The sequence below is a fragment of the Harpia harpyja genome, chromosome 5 (genome assembly GCF_026419915.1).
Source record: "Harpia harpyja isolate bHarHar1 chromosome 5, bHarHar1 primary haplotype, whole genome shotgun sequence".
NCBI classification, from domain to species: Eukaryota; Metazoa; Chordata; class Aves; order Accipitriformes; family Accipitridae; genus Harpia; species Harpia harpyja.
In genome coordinates, this window is record NC_068944.1 from 75,136,328 (window position 1) to 75,158,464 (window position 22,137).

The window sequence follows — 22,137 nt, forward strand, 5'->3', positions numbered from 1 at the left end:
CTGCAATATACACTGCTGCCTCTCAGCTCTTTGATAAAGTAGGACTATACTCTTGGGAGCCATATAGTACTCAACCTACTAAGCATGCCTTGCTAACACCTAATTTTATAGTTCTTCTCTGACACAGAATTTTGCTTTTCCAGAAGAAATGAGTCCAAGAATCAACATTAGTCAACTTGTCGTGGTTTTTTTTTTTTTGTCTGATGCATGTTATATGCAACCTAATACACTAGTGATACACTAATCTGAATAACATTTTGTTCAAGATTACTAACACAGACATATCCATGCATCAGTACATGAAAACCTGTCTTGAGCATTTTACATGTATTGTATCAAATTAAGAGTAATTCGCATATGACTGCAAGAAAGCCCACAAGCACTATTTTCACCACTCTGGTTGACAGGTGGAAATTTTAAATCAAAGCACCCATTTTTCTTTGGACTGAGCTTGGCTGACTATTTAAGAGGTATTTAGGAATACGAGTATGTTTTGCATTCCTATCATACAGCACTGCTAACAGAAAGCAGACATTTGACACAGAACATTTAGAAGATACCAAAGTAGCTACACAACTATACAAACAGCAAGATCTACAAGAAGAATGTCAGCATAGTTTTGAGAGTGTAAATCAACTTTTATAGTTAAAAAATGAGTACTTCATGAGGTATTGTGAATTTCAGCAATTTCAAGAAACCAACCCCTTGTAAAGGATATCTCACTTATAATTACTTTTGCAAGCTGCAAGGAGCAGACAGGTGATGTTCAGTTTATTTAAAAAAAAAAAAAAATTTGTATATTTTTAAGCAGCTGCAATCCTAACATTTATTACCACTTCCCTGTAGGGCACAGATTGTGTGTCAACCATTAACTCTTCCTGAAAGATCTTTTTTTTGTTTTAAACAGGTTGCCAATTATCAGGAACAATGCCAGCTTTTCTCCCTGTGTCCTTGATTTTCTTCAAAGCTTTTCCTGTCAAAGTCATTTGCTTTAGGTCTCCTATTTTTTGTTAGGGTATAAGAGATGTTGTTATTTAATTAGGTTAAAGAGTCTAATTCCCAGTCTGCACTTCAAATTATATCTCATGCACCTAAGCCTTATAAAACTTTAATCATTAAGTTACTGCAGTAATTGCCTGGACTTAAAATTTCCTACATGTTGGGGGACAGTGTTACAAAAATAATTTAATTTGCATGATGCATTTATCTGCCACAATATAAAAGAGAATTTTCATTTAAGGAAATACATTTTAAGTGTTAACATTATCTTTACAGACACTACAGAGACAGAGCAAGAAAGTGCCATTTGTCTACAACAAACTATGCCTCCTCTTTTAGAGAATTTTTTCTTTTTTTTTAAGAAAACAAGTACACTGTTTCCTCTTTGTTTTTTTTTTTAAAGTTTTCTTATGAAAATGAACCTGCATTGTACTTGTCTGATGACACAGAATCTCTGTGGCACAGAATTCAGCCCAATTTTTGCAGAACATCATTTATCTGCCCTAACTTTGAGATCATCCTCTCTCTGCTTCCAATTCCTTCTCTGGTGCATTACACAAACTTTGGCTCATTTTAAAAAGCAAACCCAAAGCACGGTCCAGTCCTATGGTTTCCTTTATTATATGTATGTACACCTTCAGGTCAGCTCTATGCTGCAGGCTAAATAAGGCAGGACGGAGGAAAATTCTATGCTGATAAAACCAACCTTTTCTTGTTCTTTGGGGTCTAAAAAAACCCCAAAAGTTACTTTTAAAGTCTTCTGTTTGAAGCACAAGGACAGCAACAATGAAACAGCTGATGCCTAAGAGCTGGGTCGTCGTCGCCCCCCCCCCCCCCCAATACAGATGCTTACTCCCTTTTCATCAAGGGATAAACCATCTCCAATTACTGGAGGCTAACATGTTATTCAAGGATAAATGTGTGCAGGCTCTTGTCCCACAATAAAAGGAAGGCAATTCAAGTAGCTTACGTCTGATTCTCATTATATGAATGTTTTTAAAAGCTGTATTCTATCTTGATGTGAGATATGGCTTTCATTCCTCACTCAACTATTAAGGCAAAAGAGAGAAGCCTGTCCCCTTTATTTCCACCTCCCAACAGCAATGTCACTGGAACAGAAGGAAAGGAAGACACTCGCAATGAATTTCACCAACACTTATTTAAAGCAATTGGAAATGCTCCCAAAAAGTACAGGAAAAACGTGAAGTCTAATTTTCATTACTTGAAAAACTCCAATTTTTAATTTTCCTTTTGTACTTTTATGCTTGTTTCCTCTGAAGTTTTCTTGAAAAAAGGTAAAAATTCATACAAAAGACAGGTATCTTTATTCTTTTGAGATTTACAAAACAGTCAACAAAACGAAAAAAAAAAGGAGGTTACTTGTTGATAAAAATTAACTTAGTGTGTTTTTACTCAGCAATCCTGTGTACTTCATGTTTAAGGTTTTGGGGGCGGGATTAGAGTTGACTTTGGGGTATACAATACAATGGGACACAATTGAAGGCTGGCACATAAAACCTATGCAGCAAGCATCTGCCAACTGTGCAGACAACCATAAATCTGGCATTTCCTGATTTTTGAATACTTTAACCTCACAATTCAAACAGCACTGGGTGGGATCCAATTTGCTTAATTTGGTTGAAATTGTAAGCAGTTGGGCCCAAGGGAATAATGCAGTCAATGGAGTATCACCACCTAAATGCTCCACTTACTGAAAAAAAGAGAAGACACTGCTGAAGACCTGTCACGCACTACCTTTGACACCTTCCAAACAGAAAAAGAAAAAACCCAAAAAACAAAAAACCCCAAACAATTCTAGCATTAGCCTGTTGGTCAGAGCTCTCAACTGGGATGTAAAATGACATATCTTGAACACACGACTCCTCCAGTCAAGAGGAATGGCCTAAGCATCAGCCTCTACCCCATCTCAAGTCTCAAAGCTGAAGTACACAAGATGCTTCGACAAACCGCGTGGTATTAATATTAGTATGACTAATTCTGATGTTACAAACAAGTTGCATGGTTCCCCCCCTCACACACGCTGATTTTAATCCTTTGCTGTACAGATTGCAAGCCAGGGGCACTCTTAGGAAAAGTCTCGTTAAGTGCCCTGCTTTTATACTTCCAATTAGAACAGCTTACGCCCACTGCAGATGGCAGAATGACCGCCACCGATTACAAACGGCTGTATGTCAAGCTACAAACAGTTCTGGTCATAGGTTCTTGATGTGTTCAAGACTCTTGAAAACAAAGAATACCCAAAACAAAGAAAGGTCACAGCATCCTTAAAATAGTCAAAATTAAGGAAAAATAAAAATAAAAAAAAAATTCACATACTAAGTCCAAGCTGAGAAGACTTAAATGCTTGCACCAATTTATACAGGGCAATGCACTCACTGAAGTGAATGGGAGTAGTCATGCATGTGAAGTTTCAACCGTGTGCCAGTTTTCAGTTTAACAGCCTGATAATTGTGGTTTGGGTTAAACTGTATGAATAAACCGTGTCTGTTGACAGCGATTAAAGTAACGTTTTGTTATCTTTACAAATGTTCTGTGCTCTTCTGGAAGATGAAGATCACTTGAGGATTCAGTGATCAAACTTTCAGCTTCTTTTTCAACAGTACTGCTGCTCTGCAACTCAAATTCAAGAAAAAAAAATCACGTTTTCTAAAACCCATGGACAATTCATGGGTCACAGAGGTCACCATATTTCTTTTGCTTCTCCATGAACTTCTTATTTGATGTTGTACATTTCTAGTTAAGTCAGGCAACGTGTTTGGATGTTATCAAGTTAGTAACAGGTTCTCAGCCTGATCTTGAAAAGAAAGATTTAGTCACGGGCAGCATCTGGTCCCCCAAATCTTTTTTTCTCATTTATAACACGAGGCAGCAATGTATTTGACTTTTACAGCTACAAAAGCCAATGTGATTACAGAAGTGTTATTCTGTTTGTAAAATTCCATAACTAGGTCCTATGTTCATCATCTCTAACATACGTTATTTCTGTGCAGAAAGCTCAAGATATGTATGCATGTATGATTTATGTACATTCTGTTGTTCTTGCCTAAATACAGCATGATGTGTCTGATTGAGAGCTGTGGTTAGCAAAAGAGGATGTTAAAATGTTGCAGTAATGACAGTGAGAAAGGAACAGAATGCGAAAAATCGTCTTTCCTTGTTTTTCCACATTCCCCTGTTTCATGATGCAGTGTTACTGCTCAAATTCTTTTCCTGCCTTCTTTTCATAAGTCAGTGGTGTCGCCTTAACACTCTACCAGATAAAAGTAATTGTCCTAATTTATTCAAGAGGGCAAGTGAGACTTATGGAGCAAAACAGAATCATGGACAGAGAATGACAGCTGTGGAAAGTTGTGCACCTGATTTCCATGACAATGGAGACCCAAATACCTTGCAGCACCCCAGAAAAAAGAACAGTGACTTTTGAAGAACTGGATTTAGAAATACCTCATGATAAGGTGGAAAAGAAATAGGAAAAGAAAAAAAATTATACGGTGTGCAGAGCAAGGAGACAAGAACCTCTGATTTTCATTTTATAATAGAACTAGGATTCAGGGCACTGTCAGATACACACAGCTGTCGTTTTTGCGTATCAGTTCCTGACGACCTTCATAAACCTTCTTGCTATTCTGAGCCATTTGTATCTGTTTCTAATGATTTCCCCAAATTTAGTAAAAATGTGTTTCTCGGAAAATGGTAAAAAAATATTCCTCTGGCATCTTAAAGTCCTCGCTTGAAAGAAATAGTTCTCTTAGACACAAATGAGAGGATGCTGCAGGCTTCCCAGCTGTTGAATAGGTAAATGATGGAGTTCAGGAAATTACTTTGGACCTCACTACCTACTTTTGCATCACGGGAAAGACAAAACTCCTGTGTTTAAAACCAGTATGAAGAAAGTCATTTGCTGCTAGAGTAAAAATGAACATGATTTTATTACTTCTACAAGAACTCCTGGCAGTACTAAAGAGTCACCAAAATCCAGACATTTTTCGGCTGAAACAAGCATATCACACAGATCAGTTAAACTAGAATGCTAAGTCCAGGTAAGCACTGCACTAGAGTTGTCTTCTCGGAAGTCAACTCCGTCATGTATCAATACAAAAATTTCATCACGCATTAAAAAAAATTAGAAGTCATTTACCTAAGGCAGAATGTGTGTGTGTGTACAATAAAGTACAGAAAACATTTAAGAAATGAGTATGAGCATGTTGATTCTATACTCTACTTTCAGATAAGTATTGGACAGAGGAGAGGATTATGTTTTCCTCTTTTTAGAAACTTAAGATGAAATTTTTATCAGAATTACTGTTTCCTGGTTCCTCATCTGCAAACATGTCTGTTCACAAGGGCACAAGAGTGCCACACTTTGGACCAGCTCCAGTTATATCCTAATTTTAGGGGACATGGATCAAGAATTATGGTATGCCCCAAGCAAGTAACCTAAGATCAGGATATTTTTGAATGCGGCAGAGACACAACAAAAAGAACAGTAGTTCATGGGAATAGTTTTCCTTGGTAGAAGCCTTTGGGGTTCAAGTAACATTATCAGCACTTCATATTGTTGTTCCTTCGGCACAACAACATGCATCAGGTAAAACAAAATTCCTGTTTCAAAGCAAAACTCCAGAGCTTTCATGGTGTAGTTCCTGAGCTCTGCCATTTCAGCTGACTTCACAAGCCCTCCCTGCTGCCTCTCATTCCCACCTTACTCCATCTCTATCATGACAATAACCCATAAAATTACTCCTTTAAATAATCTAGATTAAAACTAATCCTCCATATAGTACTATAAATTATTGCTTAAAACTATGATATAAAAACATATCTCCTTCACCAACTTGTCACCATTACTAACACAAACTGTTTGTTAAGCACTAACAATATTTCAGTGTATGAAGATAGACAATGCACCATACAGGCACGGGAAAAGAGCCACCTAACATGTAGCAAATAAGTAACTTAAGGTTTGAATTTTCACAGATGCATGGATTCTTAAAGTTAGGGGACACTACAACCATTCTAGTCCAGACTCGTCTAAAAGATAGCCCCATGAAGTTTTACTTTGAGCTTGCCAGTCTAAAAGCAGATTAAAATTATTTAAGTCAACAAAATGAAGACTTAGGTGCTTAATTTATAGAAACTTTCACTACTATGCAGTTTTACTAATCAGTAAGAGATACTCAAATCAAGAAAATAACGTAACAATATGAGTGGAAAAAACATTCCATGGTTGTAGTGAAATTGCCCACTTATTTGCGCTTCCAAAAATAAAGAAATTCAGCAATTTAATAAAGTGTGAAATAACTATAAGAAGCCAGATGAACAACAGTAAATTTTATCAGAGTTAAGAAGACAACTGCAGAATTACCCTGTCTTTGGAAAATATTCCTCACCACTTCTCAAGGAGAAAGATGCCATGGACTTCACGCCCTTTCTGCTTTATATATGCAACCTTAAATTTCACCAATTTCTGTTTCTGCAGTAATATGTTATCCACATAAACAAATCCAGAATTTTCCAAATTCAGCTAAAGCAGCAAAAATTCAGCAAAAGAGAAAGTGGCAGAACTGAACATACCTGCTGATAGAAAAAATTTAGAGTTGGTTTGTCCTCAGTGAACTGGTTTAGAAATCCTTTTGGCAAATATCTAATTCTCAATTCGTATCTGAAAAGCAAGCAAAAGAGAATTATAGTGGTGAGACAAAAATAATAATTGAGATTTCCTCACAAATAAAAGACGTCTTCAAACTTTCTTAAAAATAAGGATAAAATCAAAACAAATTCAGAAAACTACAGGAAAACCTCCTCTTTTGACTACTCACAGAACTAAACTGGAATGTAGTACCTAAGATTTCATAAAGATGTTTACAAAGCAAACAAAACCCTGCTGCCTTCTTAAAGCTTCAGTGAGGACTGAAGCATCAAGACTTCGAGCAGATAAGCTATCAGGGCCAGATCCATGGGAAGGGAGGCCCCAATTAGCCGACAACAGCAGATGAGCTGCCACAACCACTGATGTGACCCCCTGGCAACAGCTTTTATCTTTGGTTATCACAAAGCACGGTACTTAGATCCCACTGCTCCAAGTAAGAGCAGCAACCAATGTTACTCACCAGGGAGCAACATCCTACACACAAAACAAGGGCTTACTCAAGGAACATGACTCCGTTCCTTCTCTGATCAAGTGCTGTAATATTCAAATCTGAATGTTCCAACGGTTTTGAAGGGATTTCTCTGTAAAAAGGCTTCCTACTTCCTTATTCATCATCAAGATGCATGCAAAAGCCAAATGAACCAGTTTTCAATGTGACAGTCATTTTTTTGAGTTAATAGTACACCACAGAGTAAGGGAGATTCAGAATTAGCCTTGGTCCACGACCTATGCCGAATTTGTATCCTTTCTCAAACCCTAAACTTATTACAATCCCTAAATTTAGTATCCCTGCTTGCTCTGCAGTAACAGCCCACAATGTTTGACATACACTGCATGCTTCCTCCTCTAACACATTCCTGCAACAAAATTCTGATAATAAATGTCCTCATCCCTTTGGGTATGCCAATACAGCTTAACCTAAGTATAAAACTCTTTACAGCCCTTCTCCAAAATAAGTATATTTAACAATCTACTCATGATGGAAAGAGCAAATATTGCACTGTTTCAATCTGTTGGTTTCAGCAGAACAAAAACTTCTTTTCAGCAAGTGATTTGGCTGTCTGTAATCAAGATTTATATGGGTATTTGGTAAAAAGTTACTAAGAGTTACTGCTGCTTAGGATTCCACTGCAAACAGAAGTTGCAGTATTCTTTGCTTTGAAATCATTGAAAATACATTGTCCCGTTAGAAATCATTAAAATAAGGCAAACATTTAGAAACTGTAACCACATGCACACACACTGTATATGAACTATGAATACTTAGACGTTTTTTCATAGTATGGCAAGTTTATTTCATAAAGGAAAATGCACGCTCAGTCATCTTGTGCACAGAAAACATGTTGTTACACTAAAAAACAGTCTTCACACTGCAGGACATACAAGAGAGGTGGAGAACACCTGAAAGAGGGTAGATTTAGATTGGAGGTAAGGAAAAAATTTGTTACGATGAGGGTGGTGAAACAATGGAACAGGTTGCCCAGAGAAGTTGTGGATGCCCCATCCCTGGAAGTGTTCAAGGTCAGGTTGGATGGGGCTTTGAGCAACCTGGTCTAGCGAAAGATGTCCCTGCCTGTGGCAGGGGGTTTGGACTACATGATACTTAAAGGTCCTTCCCAACTCAAACCATTCTCTGATACGACGACACAGACAGGTATAAACAAAAAGATTCAAAGTCACAGTTAAGACAAACTCTCAAAAATTACTCTAATTGAGAAGGCACACAGAATCATCTTCTATAGCTGATCAGCTTTTACATTTCATGATACATAGCAGATATCTAGTTATTCACTAAAATTTTAGATATTAGCCAAATTGTACTTGCAGGCATTTTAAGTGCTAGGAAGAGAAAGCAGTGTGAGCACACTGTCCAGAAGCAGGAAAGTAGAGCCTCCCCTACCACCCAGCTTCTGCCATATCCCTCAAATCTACTGCTGAACACCACTGCAGAGACCGATATGAAATAAAACAAATCTATGTAAAAAATTACTTGTTTGCATTTTTTTTAGCTCTATAACCTGCTGCATTTTAGTTGTCTTTCTACATTTTGAGATTAAAACCAACACTAGTCTCTGAAAACTGTCCTTATCAATTTCTCATCGTTTCCCCAGTTCATTTTCTCCTGCTATTCTCTCCTTGTCCTTTATCTGTTTCTATTCAAATTCCTCTCCCTGGCAGAAGGTTTCCACAACACCTTCCAAGCCTCACTGCATGAAACAGCAAGCAGGAAAAACAGTATTCAAAAGTGAAGACCCAACCTCTGAACAAAGAAAAGTTGACTGACCAGATACTTGAAGGTGACTGGCGAACTGGTTATCCATATTGCAGTACCTCCCAGTTAATTAAAACGGTTTCATCCTTTCCCACTGGAGCTGCACTTTGTCAGATCACTGGATGTTAATATAAAATCTGGTACCTATTTTATTACCGCTTTGATAAATCTTTATGAGGGACTGGCAAATACATAGCAAAGGTTGACATGCAACTCAAGGGTATTACCATGACACAAGAGAATTTATAAATCAGACAGTGAAGTCAGCTAAGGACAATTCAGGATCTTGCAAACTTAACACTGGCCACTTCTCCTGGGCACAAAGCTACGGCTTCACCCGAATGGATGTCTACATACTTGGCTTGTGTACAAGACAGAATACCAGCACACAGTGCTTCTAGGGGACAGTTAAGGGACAACAGATTTTCAGTGATTTCAAAGCAAAGAAAAATAAGTTAATAAGTGTACCTGCCCTAAGGAGTTGTATTGGGTGCCCAGGTGCCAGCAGCAGGGCTGCAGGGCAGCCTCTGTGAGGAGAGGCCGGGACTGCCCCGTGCCGGACACAGCCGGTTCCAGCCGGTCCCAGCCGGCTCCAACGGCCCCACCGCAGGACACAGCTGAGCCCCTCAGCCAAGCTGGGGGAAAACAGGTTCCAGAAAGGGCCGAAGGCGGCACAGGCAGAGGAGGAGGAGGAGGAGGAAGCTGAGGAGGGAGCAGCAGGAGGAGGAGGAGGAGGAGGAGGGCGGGAGGTGGTGCAGGCCCGCAGCAGGGATCCCCTGCAGCCCCGGAGAGACCCCGCTGGAGCAGAGACCCACCCTGCAGCCCGGGGAGGGCCCCACGCCGCAGCAGGGGGATATTTCCTGCAGGAGCTGCGGCCGTGGAGAGCCCGGGCGGGAGCAGGTTGTCCCTGAAGGACTGCAGCCTGGGGAAGGGCCCGCGCTGGAGCAGGGAGACGTGTGAGGAGGGAGGAGCGGCCCAGAGGGGCTGGGGGGGACGGACCGCAACCCCTGGCCCCAGCCCCTGCGCCGCCCCTTGGGGGGGGAGAGGAGTTGGGAGGGAAGCGGTGAAGGTGGGATTGGGAAAGGGGGAATGAGGAGGAAGGGGCTGTTTTAATGGTTGTCTTTGTTTCTCACTACCTAAATCTATTTTAATTGGCAATAAATTAAATTAATTTTCCTGAATTTGAGTCTGTTTTGCCTGTGACCACACTTGGTAAGTGATCTGTCTTCATTCTTGACACACAAATTTTCTCATCCTATTTTCTCCCTGTCCTGTTGAGCAGAGGGGGTGAGAGGGGTGGGTGGGGGTCTGGCAGCCAGCCAAGGTTAACCCACTACAGGGTATCAAGTGCCTGACCAAGGGGACCTTCAAAATCCTGGAAAGGAAGTGTTATGATTCAATGCATGTGTTTCAGACATCTTATTTAATAACAGATACTGAAGATGGGGTTGAATTATAGAATCATAGAATCATTTAGGTTGAAAAAGACCTTTAAGATCATTGAGTCCAACCATCAACCCAACACCACCATGCCCACTAAACCATGTCCTGAAGTGCCTCATCTACGTGTTTTTTGAACACTTCCAAGGATGGTGACTCCACCACTTCCCTGGGAAGCCTGTTCCAATGCCTGAGAAATAAATTTTTTTCTAATATCCAATCTAAACCTCCTCTGCCGCAACTTGAGGCCATTTCCTCTTGTCCTATCTCCAGCCACCTGACAGAAGAGACCAGTACCCACCTCACTACAACCCCCCTTCAGATAGCTGTATATAGAGAGCGATAAGGTCTCCCCTCAGCCTCCTTTTCTCCAGACTAAACAGCCCCAGCTCCCTCAGCTGCTCCTCATAAGACTTGTGCTCCAGGCCCTTCACCAGCTTCGTTGCCCTTCTCTGGACACGCTCCAGCACCTCAATGTCTTTCCTGTAGTGAGGGGCCCAAAACTGAACACAGTATTCAAGGTGTGGCCTCACCAGTGCCGAGTACAGGGGGACGATCACTTCCCTGCTCCTGCTGGCCACACTATTTCTGATACAGGCCAGGATGCCATTGGCCTTCTCGGCCACCTGGGCACACTGCTGGCTCATATTCAGTCGGCTGTCAACCAGCACCCACAGGTCCTTTTCTGCTGGGCAGCTTTTGACACTATGCAAATGAAAAGAATCCTTTATTTGGTCTCCCAATGGACTAAGAACAAATATTGACCAGTAGTCACTCCACTTCTTCAGCAGCATACATATTGTCTCAAGTCACCCTGATCTAGACCAGAATGTAGAACACCTTTACTTTCTGGGACTAAAAAAAAAATATAGGAAAAGCAATTTTTCTCCTTTACAGGGACTTGTCTTCTTAACTGAGGAGCTATGAGAAGCACTGGTTTTTGCAACAGGATCTCATGAGAAAATCAGGTAAGGCAAAACAGCTTGGCTGGGACAGACACTGACAGCAACCTTCATTACCTATTTATAACCTAATCTCTGACTACGCCTATGGGAATGAAGAAGCTGATTTCCAAAGGCCAACTCAAGGATGGGCTTGATTTTCAATATCCTCTAAATCCACTGTCTTTGAAACACAGACAACTGATGAGGATGACAAGTCCATTTCCCACAAACCAGGTCTGCTTTCTGAGCAAGCATCCCAGCTGATTATCACCTCCCTTTTGTTTGATAGAACTATTACTGGAAGACCACTATTTTACTTACTGCTCTGCATCTATACTGGGGTACAGAAGCACACTGACATATACTATGGACCTCCACTCAGACCAGCAGAAAGGTGGGGATCAGTAGAATTAACAAATTATATGGTGAAGTGACCTGTCCACAGCATAGCATACACTACTGAGCAGTTCTAGGAGCTTCCCTTTGAGTAATAAGCACTACCTGGGCAGTTGGTAGAGCCAAAAAAGAAAGGATGATCCAACTCTTAATATTTTGTGGCACTGAAGGAAATAATCTCACCAGTCCCAGGCATGTAGGTTACTTCCAGCAGGTTCCAATTCAGTTCACATCAGCGGAAAAGTAACCGGAAAGGAGAAGATGGGAACAAAAAGGGCAGACAAAGGAGGAGACTTGAGTGAGTTTAATGAACTGAATCAGCTCGCTGAAGGATTAGACAAGCATTAAGGCTCATAGGAGAAAAGGAAAAGGACTGGATAACTGGAAGCAAGAGAGGAGGTAAGACAGACTGTGGAGAGGAGAGGTACAGAGCTGTTAGATCAACTTAGTCAACTCATTAAGTCATTCTGCAGGTGGTCTGCCCTTTGTGTCAGCACCAAAGCATTTGTATTGCAGCTATCGAAACTTATAGTACAGGACTGCTAAGCATAGGGGCTTCCTTTGGGGCATCTGCTACCTGTTAGAACCAAAGCATGAATGTCACCTGGTTACAAGGACCTACTTTACCTACAAACCTTAACTAGAGAACCAGAAGGTGTCTACCCTGTGGGGAACACAGTGTGTTCCATGACATACAATTTGTCACTTGAACCTCTTCGTATTTCCCTTGTGGGGCAAAAAAGACCAGCAAACGGAACACTGCTTTGGCACATACCATTTTTAGAGACAGAGAGGATAGCTGCTGTGACTGTTAAAGGCACAACATTATAAGAAATAGTGAGGGTTGATGCTATCTATGATTTAAGAGTCCCACACAGAGATAAAAATGAAGGTTAAGGGAGGAAGGCTCTTTCACCTTTCTCCCTCATGCCCTTAGAAACATCCGGTCATTAAAATAATGACAAATGAAGAGGAATTTGTTCATTAAAAACTGAGTTTAACACATGCCTTGCTAGTGGAAACACTAAGAGGAAACCTGAAGCAAACAAATCCACTCCAGTATTATTGCCTTCCCATTAAAAAGCCCTGTTTGTTTGTTTGTTTGTATTTCACTTGCCATCTAGGATCATCTCACATGCACAGGTATACAGGCCTTCATACAAGCAAATGCTTAAGGAACAATTAACAATTTATGCTACTGTAAAAGAAACCTAACAGCAACAGTGTTACTGGAATTCAGTAATGAACAAAACTCTCAGACTGCAGTTGGAAGACTACAGTTTTTCTGAAGCAACTGCATGTAAGTACACTGAAATTATACAATGCTTCTGTAGTGCTAAACCTTGCATAACTCAAAGAAGTAAGACAGTATTACCTGATGTGACATAAAACACAGCATGCTCCAGAATACTTATTTCCTGAACAAACTACTACAAATAAATAAGCAAGCAGTTCCAATAATTATAACTGATCATTTTTGGCACCATGATTTAGACACATTCGGAATTTTCTGATGCTGGACGGAATTATCTTCATTGCCCGAGAATAAAATAAAATGGAAAAAGGATATTTAATTTGATACAGTTAACTAGCACTAACATTCTTCAAGTAAACGTACAGTGAAGATGCAGGCACAGTCAACAAAAGGCTTCTATCTGACCTTTAGTGCCAATCTTTCTTCTTTGTAGGAAAAAACAAAGTATTAGGTCTTTACTGATTTTTATTTAAAACAAACCAACCCATCACAAGATAGTTCAAACATTTGCTGTCTCATGCAAAATACAAACCTTTTTACAGCAAGAAGAAGGTTAGAGTACTATATAAAAGCAAACGTGAGGATGGGGAAAAAAAGACTTCCAGTAAGCAATGATTTCCTGTTCATCTTTTGTGACATAATTGAGGTTATCCACTGGCAGTTTGGCAAAGCTAAATTGTGTGTGCTCCTGCAACTGAACTGTCTGCCATAGGAAGAGGGAAGAAAATTTGAAGTGACAGAATTTTGGGTGACCTTGCCCTAAAGTCCGCTATTATTTACTCTTTCTAAGCTCTAACTACAGCTATATCATCTGAAGCAGAGCTGTATCCCTATTACTCCCCTTCATTAGCCCATCCTCTGCAGGATTATAAACAGCACAGCATCAAACAAAAGCTGAGTATACGGGAGACAGATTTTATCCTGGTAATTTTTGTGTACAACCTACTGACAATCAGTGTAACTTCTAGTATCTGGATTAGTCCATGAGAACGTCTGAGATCTAATTTCTGAACAGTGTGAATATACAGCCCTTTTAATTTAGATGATTAAAAAAAAAAACCACAAAAAAACCACAGAAGAGGCAGTTACTGGTTTATTAACACTATAGGAAGCTTTTAATTTAAGAACATTCCAAGACACCTCTCCCTTTACTAATCTAAATATTTTTACAAGTACTGTCATATGATCTTAAACACTCTGTGTTATGGTATTACAAATATGACAGCAGCATTTTGATTATGCACAGCAAATCTCCATGGGTTTAAAAGGTATGTCAGGCTGCATGCATTCGATAAAACTTTAAATGACACTCTGGAAAGGTATTGAATAATTTACATCTTGCCATAGCTCTTTCATGAGTATTTTATAAAATTCCTTTCCACAAACTTCAAAACAACATCTAATTTTTGCTTTTGAAACTAATTAACTTTGCTCTGCATTGTGTACAATGCAAGTTGCACTGCCTAATAAAAATGGAACTGACACTTGTACACTATGTAACAAATTTCCACAGCATAAATTATTCACATCTTATACACAGCACTACTATCATGGAAAGGATTCAGGAATCCCCTACTTCCTAAGCTGTGATTTCACAGTATTATCAGTGAAAAATTTCTTGTGAGGTATGGAAGGGAAAACAGTGATGCATGTCCCAGAAACAATAAAATGTAACATGCACAGAAGGGCATGTGCAACTTTCCTGAAACCCAAATTTTAAACATTCCTAATTTGTTTGAATTTGTTGCATTTGTTAAAATCGGGCCCGAAAAGAGAATTTATAAACTGAAGATTGCCAACTGTGACATCTGCTAGTATATAACAACTCCATTTGAAAGAAATTAAGTATAGACTATTTACAATAATTTTGCAGAAGATATGTGTAGCCTTTAAAATAACTAGCAATCTCTGCACAAATTGTCATTATGAATATAAACCACAGAAAAAACATGCACAAAACTCCTGCAGTGAACTAGTAATTATAGTAATCTACTTTTTGGTGTTCCCACATGAGTTTAGTGCTATACTCGGTTTAACGGTATTTTAAAACTCTGAGCTCCCCATCCTCTCTAGCAGACTATTGTGTCTTTCTGCAAATAAATTTTAGTTTCCTCTTGTCTTTCTGCCAACAAAGTGGACAACCTTTCCCTCCTTCCTCTCCAGCCCACAACCTCTCCTGAGCATGCACCATCAGCTTACTCTGCTAAAAAGCTGAAGAAAACTCAGCCTTCAACAGAACACAGGTCATACCACTTCTTTTATCCAGCTAACTTGTATCATGAAAATATCACAGCAAATGTACCTAGGCTATGAAAAAAATCCAAAATTCTGCAGTTACCTTTCTGTTGTTCATTGCTCCTGGAATAACTGGAGAAGATCCCAGTTAGAAGAAAGGCAGATGTCACTCATCGCTCTGGGCCTCAATTCATTACCAAATAAATAGTTTTACAACTGAAAAATTTTATAACAGCAGAGGGATAAACTGCTCTATTCACTGCATTTCACTGTTTTCAAATCACATTTCTCTTACTCAGTCTCTCTATAAATACGAGTACTTAACAATATATTTTTGTTTTTATTTAAATAATAAGACTTATCCTTTTAAAATTGCAGCAGTGTGCTTATAACACAAATAGGAATAGCATTCCTGTCCTAAAACTTTTAAGGCTGACAAAACCTGAGATGGGGCTGGTTCACTAGATGTATCATGTTTTGCAGATTTTCAGGACAAAGGACTAGGAGATTTCTGTTCCTATTTTATGCCTTCTTGAAATCCCAGCTTACACTTATCTGTTCTCTTCAGTCTGCAGGAAACCCCTTACAACAAAAGAAACCCGCAAACAAAACACCGCTTACAGCTCTTTCCGAAGACTTTGGTGGTTCGGGTTTTTTCCCCCCCTTCATTCCACCACCTCTATTCCACCACAAGCAGATCTTCCTTAGTAAAGCAAATTATAGAGTAGTTTTTTAAGACAAGGCAAAGAGACTTATATGACTCGATTTTGACACTGAACAGATTTATACTCTTACTTCCATTCTTCTGGAGGGTGGGCTAGTTCAAATTTCTCTCTCACATTGGACACCCCCATGTCCAGGTGTAGCCAGTGAACCTCCTCAGACTGCAGATGGCTGAGTCGTAACCCATAGCAGGCCACATTTTTCACTTTGTGACTGTCCACAATCTTCTGAATTATGCCCTAAAACAGAGAAACATACACTCCTTACAAGCCGTAAAATGCAATATATATTTTTTAATATTTAAAATATTACCATGTAATACCCTATACAAAATACTAAGCAATAAATCAGGTATCACCTTTATTAAGAATACTGAAGATGTTCAACTATAAGCTACTATTTCAGACAATCATTTACAATTTCTGAAGTTTCACCAGCATGGCTTCACAAAACATCAGTAAATACGTTTCCATGCTTCTTATCAGAATTAAGCCACTATTTCCTCTACGTAAAGCAGAATAACATAAAAGCAAAAATATAAAAAGCAGATTTGTTGATGAAAGCAAGATGTATTTGCTCAAAAAAGACCACCAGCAGCCTTTAAAAGTCACTCTCCATCTACAACTGGAAAATCACCTTAGACTTTCATCCTATTTAATGCCCCAACAGCCAGGATTTGATAGTCACAACACAGCCCCTTGGTTTCCTTTCCACTCTCCCCCCCCCCCCCCATTTTCTCCTGAGATTCAGCACAGATCCCTTATAAAATGGAGCAAGACACAGTTATTTGGGAAGATTCTCAAACAAAACAAATGTCCTCCTTGTTTGTCCTGAGGTAAATTTCAGAGTTTGAGGTTCTCTTGCCCAAGAAAGGAACCTTTAAAAAAAAAAAATAATAATCATAACAGATTGCCATTTCCCTTCCATGTTAGACCTTAAAAACCTCAGAAAGGTCTAATACACTGTAACTGAAATTCAAATGTGTTAGTAGAGCATGGATTAGCAACCTTTCAGGTGCAGCATGCCAGGCTGTCCTGCTCTTATCCAGATTAGAAAGTCAGCAGGAGATCAGAGCTGCTCCCTCACAACCCAGTAGAAGGTAAGGCTTGTCTCTCTGCAAGGCGGCAGATCCCCGCCAGTACAGAGTTTAGAGCTCAGCAGGAGCACAGGCTATCACTGCTCCCAGACACTTCTTTCAGAATTCATAGACCTTCGTTTCTGACCCTGTAATGGTCTGAAAATTTCCTACTGAAAATGCTCATGTGCAAGTGTGTATATACATGCACATATATATGCACACAGATGCACAAGCTGCTGATTCTTGCTCAGAATTTCAGAAAACATCAACACATAGCCAGTGTTAAGTACTACAGGAGCCAGAGGTGGGCTACTGGAGTGAGCTAAGCAAAAGGGTTTTTTACAGGATAACATTGTTTCCCAAAATTTATTATTTTATATCCCAAAGAAATTGTTTAAGACCCTGATTCTGCAAATTAAGCAAGCAGAAAACTAACTGCAAAGAGGGAATTAAAGAAGCACTAGGTCTGAATAGAGGGGGAAGACAACACATGTAGGAGTGGAATCATGCTTTTGGTGAGGTGATAGTGAGCTGTTAGATCAGCTCACGCATCTTATCAAACTGCAACTTTTAAATAATCTTCCAGAAGCAACACAGTGCATAGTAAAATGTAAAAAAAAAAAAATACATACTTTTCAAGCCTACAAGAAGGAAGCACAAGCCGTGTTTAGTAAGTTCATGGGAGTCTGAGTCAGAAGAGGCTCCATCAAGCCCAGCACCCTGTCTCCAACAGCAGTGGTATGAGCATCCTCAGAAGCATCATTCACTTCAGTACCAGTAGTGCCTCCCAACACCCTTGTCTTCTTCCATGCAGGATGCTTGTGGAGGACTGTATGATGTGGGAGGCAAACTTCAAAACACGCTGGCAAGTCAAAGTTTTCAAGCTGCCCTACCAGCTGGCAGCACCACACAGACTAACCAGCAACAGCTGAGAGCTGGCAGCCAGAAGGTGCCCAAGTTGCTGGGACAAGTGTCTGATGCAAACAAAAGTAACCTCCCTGCAGTACATTAGTAAAACAACTGAAGGAGGAACCATAGTGGCCACAGATGGATGCCAGGGGAAGAGGCGACACCAGGCAAGCACATATGACACTTCCCCTAAATGCTCTCCCAGCCTCTGACTGTTTTTATCTGAGTGGATTTCCTGAGCCAAGCATTGTTTCCGCCATCCATCAACCTTCAATGAAACACTCCAGTTACTCATCCTGTCTCCTTCTTAAAGCAGTTAACTTTTTGCAACCTTCCCCAGCAAGTTCCAAAGCTCTATTATCAGGTCAGTGAATGGTTTTAAATCTGAATTAAAGGTATTGAGCACAGTGTATAAAAATTTGGTTAAGTTTATTTCTTGCCTGTATTTCAGGGTCTTTGTATCACATACTGCAAGAGAACTTTTGCCCGTGTCCCAGGAAACACATAACAACCACCAAGTACTCTCAGAAGTGACAGAGGCACATTTACCCTCTTCTTCACCCAAAGGACAATCTCTGCTTAGTTAGTAAAGCCTAACATTTTGGCAGGCGTGCTCTCCTCTAAAGGGAACACTGCCAGCTTTTCTATATGCATGCAAACAGAAGAAATTCATTCATTTTCATCTCTTTCTGCACCCTGCATAGAGTATATAACATGCAGTGTTTGTTTTTGGAAATCCCCCCCTTCCCCTGTCTCTGACATTGTCAGTTGATAATGAAAATGGGGGTACATGTTCTTAAATGTTAGTAATGCCAGCTGTGATAAGAAATGGCTTTGGAAAGAAAAAAAATTAAGGCAAAATTATCTATGACCATGAACCACCAAGAACACTGATGCATAAGGCTCAGCTGAAACCATTAGTATTTACTCAGGAAAGAATCAAGTCAGACATCTCAGAACCTCTCTAATTTTCAGGTTGGGATTTCGAAAGGACTGAAGAAGTCAGATGTCTTAATTCCCACCAAAAGCAAGTGAGATTTTTAAGCCTCTTTCCTTTTTATATCATCAATCAATTCTAACCCTATAATAGAACCAAAAATAAATAATAATAAAAAAGTAAATGTATTTTCTAAATTATGTAAGAAGGGTACCCCATCCCTTCTGGCCAGGTAGTTGGTATTACCCCAAGAAAATAATTAGCAACAATTAGTACATACTGCAACTCGGGAAAAAGTCAACTAAACGTAAACATTAAGGAGATAGCAGCAGTAGTACAAAGGAATTCAAGTGCAAGTGTTTGAAAATACATTCTTAAAACTTACACATGCCCAGAAAGGAAGAAGCAATGCTTTATGTGAAACAAACACGTTAAGTGGCTTCTCTCTGTTTTTGCTCAGGAATGCCACAGAGTTCATTCCAGATGCTAACAAACCATAGCCAGAATCAAAACATGGAGAAACAAGGAAATGTGGTGATTAAGACACTCAAAATGGCTGGTCTGCAGGGGAAGCCTCTCAAGTAAAAACATCTATTTGCTTATTTACTTTTTTATTAATAAACCAGAGAAGTTGAATTTTAAAACATTTAGAGCCACACCTTCAATCAACATAAACCAGCACCACAACAGGGCGGTTCATTCAGCAACACGAGCTCTCACCATGGGAAGTGCAGCATATAAACAGTATAGTAAGTTCCCATGCAGCAGGACAAGGTTTGTTTTATCTGGCTGCTATTTCCAAACAGTACAAGATTAATCTCAAAAACTTGCACTGGCACCACAGCCATAACCAGGTCAGTGCATTTAACTCCAATCGGGTAGTAAACAACACACAGAGCCTCCTTGGGTTCTGGGCAGCCTCCACAGGCCAAGTGGAGATGCTTGGAGTGTCAAAGCCACCGCCATCACTCCAGGACAGCTGACAGCTTCTCTGTCTTTCATGGTCACAATGTGAGGAGCCGTGCCAGAAGCATGCCTGATGTTCTTCATGGTGGTGATCAGAATGCTTAATCAGAAGTTTCCAGACAAACAATTTAACAGCTTAACCACTGCACAACAGCGACTAAAACATCCTGCTGAGATATGTCATGACAATCTTTTAACTGAAAGCATAGCCAAAGAAATCTGAAATCTCTCCAGACGTGACAACAACCAGCCTTTTAGCTCAGGAAGCTCCTCAGATGCATTCTTAAGTGGGAAAAAAAGAGGTAAGGAACACCAAAGTTTCAATCTCGATTACAAATTTATGACATCGGATTAACACAGCTAGAAATACTCATAGGAAAGCTTGACTCCAGCAGAAACCTACTCCAAAATGAGATTTCACTTTGGGTTTACACAGAATACCTACATGAATATAAATTTCTATGAAGAGTTTTCATGTGTCTGTTGTCATTCTCATAAATACCCTACAATTGTAAGCAAGTCACACAATCATATGCCAGTTGAATGCTGTTTACTGTAATCATGTTTACTTTAATTAGGTTTCCAGAGCTAACATTTACACCCTGAACATAAAATAGGCTAGTACGGCTGAGCAAAAGAGAATGGGAAGCCCTTGGAGAAATTTCCTAACAATAACAGGTAAGTAATAGGTCACCTTTCTCTCCCTTTAACCGAGAGGGAAGAAAAAAAAGCTTTTTCAATAGCTAGAAAACTAGATAGCACTCATTTTTACTCATTTATCTAAAGAATCCACAGATATTCAACACAGCTAATTTGAAAAATAGATTAATATTCTCCCTATATTAGGAGAATACATCCAAAAAGAGAATTTACAGTACAGTGTATTTAGGAGGCTGTTAAAAAATCAAGACAGACCAGAGAAAGGCCAAAAGGTGCAGGATACCCTAGGCTCTCCCCGTACGTATCAATAACACCTTGTGCTTCTGTAAATGAGTGAAAATGAATTGCCTGCTTGTAAATTACTAAAGCTGATGTGCTACTATGGATAAATTGAAGTTGGAATAATATACTCCCAGTGTGACTACAAACCTAATTTCCCTATTTAGTAGGAAGGAGAAAGTGTCTTGCACTAGAGAAAGTCTTTAAGTAGCACCTCTGACATAGGGACACAGTGTTCATGTTTGTGAAGCACTCCAAATATGTCAAATGCTATTTATATATCAAGTATTATAAATCCCGATGAGAGATTTATATGGGGACCTTAAATGAAGAGTTGGACAACAGCAAACTACAAAGCTCTGACGCAAATTAATTTAAAATTTCTATAAAAGAAAAATCCATGCCCTCACAACAACAAAATGCAGATTGTCCTCTGATGACACTATGTCTGACATTCAAAGAGAAAAGCCCGCATCCCTCTTTTTATCATCATCATGCTACTTCCTCTCCCCTGCACTGATCCAGCCAACACATTTGTACATCACATGATAAACTAGATTGGGGAACTGATCCAGCTGAACAAGAACTCTGTCACTGAAGCCCAGCAACATATATTGAAACTATAGCCTGAAAACACATTATTCTGATGCCTATGATTTTGTCACCATGCAAGCCCAGAGACACCACTGACTCAAGCAACACATCCACGTTAAGTGCCTCAGCATCTTGCACACTTAAGCCATACACAGATCAGTCAAAGTGCCTCCCCACATCCACACGTCATTCCACAGGGAACCTCCAAGCACACGCTGACAGCGCTGACAAACACAGAGCTGGTACAGCTGTGCTTTCCAGTCTCCTTGGCTGAATCAGCACTCCTCTGATCCTACCGCACACTGGTATAGCTTCCTAAATAAACATAACAGTATTTTAAATGTTGACAATAAGTTTAGTTTTCCAGATGCTTAACATATAGAACTCACTATCCCCTACCCTCAATTGCACTTGCAAAGCTTACGAGCTTCCTTGGATCCAGTCCTGTATGGCTAAACCCTAAACCAGGCTGTGCTCTTGACTTGAGGGGCAGGTGCTGATTTCCTCTCTCTGGTGACCAGTGATAGGACACAAGGAAATGGAATTAAGCTGTCAGACAGAGGAAGTTCAGGTTGGACATTAGGAGAAGGTTCTTCACTGAGAGGGTGGTTGGTCACTGGAACAGGCTCCCCGGGGAAGTGGTCACAGCACCAAGCCTGTCAGAGTTCAAGGAGCATCTGGACAACGCTCTTAGTCACATTGTTTAGTTTTAGGTAGTCCTGCTGTGCTGGTTTTGGCTGGGATAGAGTTAGTTTTCTTCATAGTAGCTGGCATGGGGC

The 22,137-nt window shown here is 39.9% G+C and overlaps 1 protein-coding gene across 9 annotated transcripts in view; it reads right to left on the minus strand.

Moving 5' to 3' along the window:
- Window positions 1-22,137, minus strand: part of PTK2 (protein tyrosine kinase 2) — a 227,748-nt gene that overhangs the window by 105,032 nt on the left and 100,579 nt on the right. For all 9 annotated transcript variants that reach the window (XR_008235252.1, XM_052787688.1, XM_052787689.1 and 6 more), the window contains 2 exons: window positions 16,008-16,174; window positions 6,595-6,682 (listed from right to left, as the gene is read on the minus strand). Coding sequence is in view for 8 of the 9 variants with exons in the window: in XM_052787688.1 (XP_052643648.1) it covers window positions 6,595-6,682; window positions 16,008-16,174 (255 nt within the window). In the remaining variant the exon portion in view is untranslated. The remainder of the gene's footprint in view (window positions 1-6,594; window positions 6,683-16,007; window positions 16,175-22,137) is intronic.